The sequence below is a fragment of the Ailuropoda melanoleuca genome, chromosome 2 (assembly GCF_002007445.2).
Source record: "Ailuropoda melanoleuca isolate Jingjing chromosome 2, ASM200744v2, whole genome shotgun sequence".
In the NCBI taxonomy this organism is placed as follows: Eukaryota; Metazoa; Chordata; class Mammalia; order Carnivora; family Ursidae; genus Ailuropoda; species Ailuropoda melanoleuca.
This window is the reverse complement of record NC_048219.1, coordinates 198,488,635-198,493,468: the sequence shown is the minus strand read 5'-3', so window position 1 is coordinate 198,493,468 and position 4,834 is coordinate 198,488,635. Positions and strand designations below refer to the sequence as shown.

Below are 4,834 nucleotides of genomic sequence, written 5' to 3'. Positions count from 1 at the left end.
TGCTGAGGGTCAAATGCAGGGCCCCAGGAGGCGCTCACAGTGCAGCCCCCCACCCTGTGCTGAGGGACCCCCCCCCACCGGCAGGGCCCCGGAGGGGCTCACAGCGCAGCTCCCCACCGCCTGCCATGTGCTGAGGGAGGCTCGCCTCATGGCTGTTAGCTGGCCCTCACCCAGCACCGCCACAGAGCACTAGTATCTGGTTTTCTGTCCTCCTACCCTCAGCCTCTACCTGGTGGGTCCGAAGACAGCCTGGTCTCCCCTGTGAGACACAGCAGGGGCGGCGGGCAGGGCTCTAGGCCTCTGGGGGACTGAGGTCAGGGCAAATGGCAAGGGAGCAGGATTGATGGAGCCCCTCGGGGCTGCCCTGTCACCCAGCCAAGCCTCCAGAACCCAGGGAGCACTTAGCACAAATGAGCAGCAAGCCTCCTCGGAGGGGCCGCCACACCAGGAGCCGGCTGTGTGCTGGGCGGGGGGCTTGCTGCCGTCAGTCCCCTCCCTGCGGCTCCAAACCCTGTGCCACCTCCCGGCCCCTCAGCCCCACTCCCTCCCCCCAGAATTCCACCTGGGGGCTCCGCCTGCCCTGAACGCTGTGTCCCCTGTGCGGGGGCCCTCCTGCTTGCAGGTGGGGACCCGGAAGCCTGTCGCAGGAACACTGGTATCACTGGGTAACAGCGACGTCAGCCAGGTGCCCCCCACACCCACGAGGGTCGTAAGGCCGGCCCCCCTCCTTGCCCACCCTGGTTCTGGGTCACGACACAAAGGAGATGCACTGGCGACTCAGCAGTTCCAGGCACTGAACGTCGGAGCGCGTGGCCCGGCCCTCCCACCCTGACAGGGATGGAGATGTTGAGGCTCACAGGGGCTGGAGACGAGCCAAGGACCCCGCGGTGGTCAGGGCCCGGACCTGTAGTCTCTAAGCGCCCCCCACACCAGCGATGTGCCCCAAGAAGCTTTGGGCGGGCGGGGTAAGGAGTGGGCCGGGAGAAGGCCTGACTCCTCCCCACGGTCACCGGGGCCCCTGAGCCCGTGGCAGACACGGGGGGGGGGGGGGGGNGGGCGAGGCCCTCTCCTGAGGGGCCCCGGTCATGAAACACCCAGGGCCCGGGATCGCAGTGGCCAGACAGAAAGTACCTGAGAGCACGGAGCGGACGTGCCGGGTCCCCAGTGGCCACGGGCCACACCGTGGCCCCTGATTCACGTGCTGCAGTCCTAAGCAGGCTATCGGAAGGTGCCCGTATGTGAGGTCACTGGTTGAGATGAAGCCACACGGGAGTTGGCGGGCCCCTAATCCGACAGGACGGCTGTCCTCATCTGGAGGCCGCACAAGGAGAACCGGTGCAAAGATGAAACCAGAGGCCCGCAGGCCAAGGAACGCCAAGGACAGCCGGCAGCCGGAGAGGCCGGGAGAGCCTGGCGCAGACTCTGCCTCTCGGCCACAGGGCAAGCCAGCCTGCCCACACCTTGATCCCGAGCTTCCAGCCTCCGAACTGCCAGATGAGAACCTTTGGTTGCGTAAGCAGCCCAGTACGTGGCGTCTTCCCGCAGCCCTGGGAAGCCGGTGCACTCCCGACCCCCGGCCCCTAGCCCAGGCCTGGCACATGGGAGGTGCCTGCCATCATTTACTGTGGAGGCCTGCCCAGGCTTGAGGAGCACCCCAGGGAGCAGGGAGAGCCCCAGAGTGTGGGTGGCTGGGGGATGCCCAGGGAAGCAGGGCAGCGGGAAGCCCCGCAGGGAGGATGGAGCCAGCCGTGTGTGTGGGTGGGCAGGGGGAGGACACACTTGGTGGGGGAGGGGTGTGTGCCAGGAAGGTGAGCCAGCCAGGAGCTTGTGGGAGGTGACCCCAAGGCCACGGGCAGATGAGGGGATGGGATGAGGCTGACTTGGCCCCCTCGGGGGCTCCTAGACCCACCCAGGATTCTAGGATTCCTGCTGGGAGAGCACATGCACACCCCTCCCTCCCAGAGCTTCCCCAGCATCCATAGCCTGTCTGAAGACAGTCGAAGAGGCTGGGCCCTGCCCCCAGTGCAGAAGACACAGCTGGGAGGCCATGCCCGCCCTCACCTTGCCCCTGACTGCTGTGTGTTCCCACCTGGGAAGGGGGGGTAAGGTCTGGGGAGGGAGGAAACATCCCCCCATCTGTGCCACCCCACCCCCAGGAGACTTCCGGCAGCTCGGGGCACCTGCCCGGGCCTGCACCTAGACAACACCGGCAGGAAAGGCAGCCAGCCGCCGTGGCAGCGAGGAGCCGGGCTCCAGGGTGGGTGGCCTCGGGCTGGAGCCCCCCCTGTTACTGGGCCCGTTTCTTCTCCCAGATGTGGGCAGTGAGCTGACCCCACAGGGCTGTGCCGACAGCCACACGTGATCAGGGATGGCGCCAGTGAGGAGACAGTGGCCGGGCAAGGGCTGAACTCAGCAGCGGGGTCCAGTTCCTCCAGGCCCCTGACGCGGGTTGGGAGTCTTAGTGAAACCACACTAAACCAAGCCAGGTCCTGGGAAGAACAGTCTGGGTTACGAGAGAGGTGCCCAGCCTCCCGCTGCCCGGGCATGTCCAGGCCCGGGAGTGGTGGATGCCAGTCCCATGCCTGAACTGATGCCCGGTGGCCTGGGGTGAGCCCCTCTCCTGGCCTGTCTCCTGTCCAGGGCTGGCCAGGTGGACACCCGTGCCTGTGGGCAAAGATATCCCAGCATGAGCGTGGACACGCTCGCACCAGCCAGCTGTGCTCTCCTCCTGGCTCTGAAGCCTGGCCTGCGGTCTGACCAGTATGTCCCCAGTCCCTCTCCCAGGAGGCCTCTATGGCCCTGAAGGCCCGCCAAGCTCAGGCTTACACTGTTCCTCACGAGTGCCAGCACGGAGCTAGACTGACATCTCCTGTCTCCTAGGCTCACTCGCCCTTGGATCAGGCATTTGTCCGTGACTCCTGGGGGACCTGGGCCTGACACGCCGGCTACTCCTTGCACTGGCCAGCATCACACCGCCGAGCCATCCTGCGTACACCCAGGGTCACCCGATTCACGCCCTGGTGCCTGGGAACGGCCCCTGTAGCAGGGCAGAAGCAGCAGGCCCCGAGGCCCACTGAGGAGCTGGCCTTCACCAGACAGGCCTGGAAGAGCCGGCAGAGGACAAGGCCCAGCTACGCCCTGTCCCGATGGAGGCAGGGAGGCCAGATCAAGGGCTCAGGAGGGGTTCTGGTTAGCACAAGTTCTAAGCTGGCCTGAGAAATGGAGCCAGGGCCTGGAGAGCAACCAGACAAGGCAGCTGGTGTCCAGCACGGCCTGACCTCGGATTCCTGATCCAGGCCTCTGGACTAGAAGGGCTCGAGGCCTCCAGAAAACTCAGAGCCCAGGACTGGGCAGCAGTGAATGCCACAGGTTTTGGGGCCAACAGACTGCGCCGCAGTCCCTAGAGCTCCACGTGCCCTATGTGTGCTGAGCAAAGTTACGTAGCTTCCCTGGGCCTCGGTTTACTCATCTGTAAGTCGGGTCTACAAACACCCTTCATCATCTGATGAGTCAAGCAGACAGTAACGGGAAGAGATGGGCACCGAATCTGGGTCCTCATAAGGGCTCTGAAGCACTGGATGCCACTGACCCAGGGGGTCTCCACGGCCCCGCAGAGACCTCGGGGCAGGGCAAGGGGGGAGAACACGCCCCGGGGCCACCAGGCAGTTCCTGGTGCTGGTGCCCCTCCTGGGAACCCTCAGGGGGCTTGTGATTATTCCTCTGTCGCATGTGAAAAAGCAGAGGCACAGAGAGGCCACGCGGGGCAGGAAGCTGGCACAGCAGGACTGTCATCTGAACCAAGGCTCAGGGAGGACGTCCCTCCTCTCCCAGGAGCGTGGCAACGTGTCCAGCAAGGTGCTCAGACCGTTGCATCATGCAGGTGGCCCTGCCGAATCCTGGCTCCCTTGGGCCTCCCCTCCACTTGCCTCCCCCCGTCTCAAAGCTGGGGATGATGAAACCATAGGTCCTCGAATGGTGGAGGGACAGAGCGGCGGCACAACTGGGGACTGAGGACCGCCTGGGGACCCAGGCCAGACACACAGGTGCTTCTGTCTTCCGAATGGAGTACACAGGGTACACAGGCCATGAGCCAGGCGGCTTGTGAGAACCCCACAGATCACAACTCAGGGACAGATCCTGGGTGGGTGCTTTTGGGCCCAGCCAGGATGGCCCTTCCCGGGGTGTGGGGGGCAGGGCCAGGGCTTCTGAGGGCCCTGCCCCAGAATCTCTCACCACCCACACAGTCAGAGCCGGCACACAGAAGCAACAGTTTCTGCTGATGGGCCTGGGGGGGGGTCCCTGCCGGGACTTCCATGGCAGGCTGGTACCCACCCTTGCTGGCAGCTGGGCCTCAGCCAACCGGTTCTCATTGCACGGACAGCCCCCTCTGACCTCCAAGCCCCAGTGCGGGACCTCTAGACCCCTCCTCCTCTGCCCAAGCCTTCGTCCCCCCACCCACCCTGCGTGGCTCGGCAGAGCGCAGGACACGTGTGGGTCCCCAGCAGTGCTGAGAACCGCCTTGGCGCCGGGAGCTGGGCCAGCTTCTGCAGCTACGGCAGAGGAGCGCACAGAGGCGGTCCCTGGCCCCAGCACCCCAGGAAGGGTCAGAGGCATACAAGGGAAATCACTGGAGTTGGGAGACCGGGCTGGTGCTGAGAAACGTCGGGAATCAGAAGCAAGCTGGCAGGCGGGGGCGGAACCCCGCCAGCCCCAGGGGCGTGTGTGATTCAGCACGGGGCTCTGCCTTTGCCCGGCGCCCGGCAGCAGGACCCTGGGCGAGCTTGGACTCGTGGCCCCCACTTTCTCCGAAGCACTCTGGCCCGAGGGAGGGCTC

The 4,834-nt window shown here is 65.5% G+C and overlaps 1 protein-coding gene across 1 annotated transcript in view; it reads right to left on the bottom strand.

The window, feature by feature from the left end:
• The window catches only part of GPC1 (glypican 1), a 24,954-nt gene extending 23,339 nt beyond the window's left edge, over nucleotides 1–1,615 (bottom strand). The window contains 1 exon segment of the mRNA XM_034655540.1: nucleotides 1,132–1,615. Coding sequence (XP_034511431.1) covers nucleotides 1,132–1,600 — 469 coding nt within the window. The 5' untranslated portion in view covers nucleotides 1,601–1,615.
• Nucleotides 1,616–4,834: the final 3,219 nt, after the last annotated feature.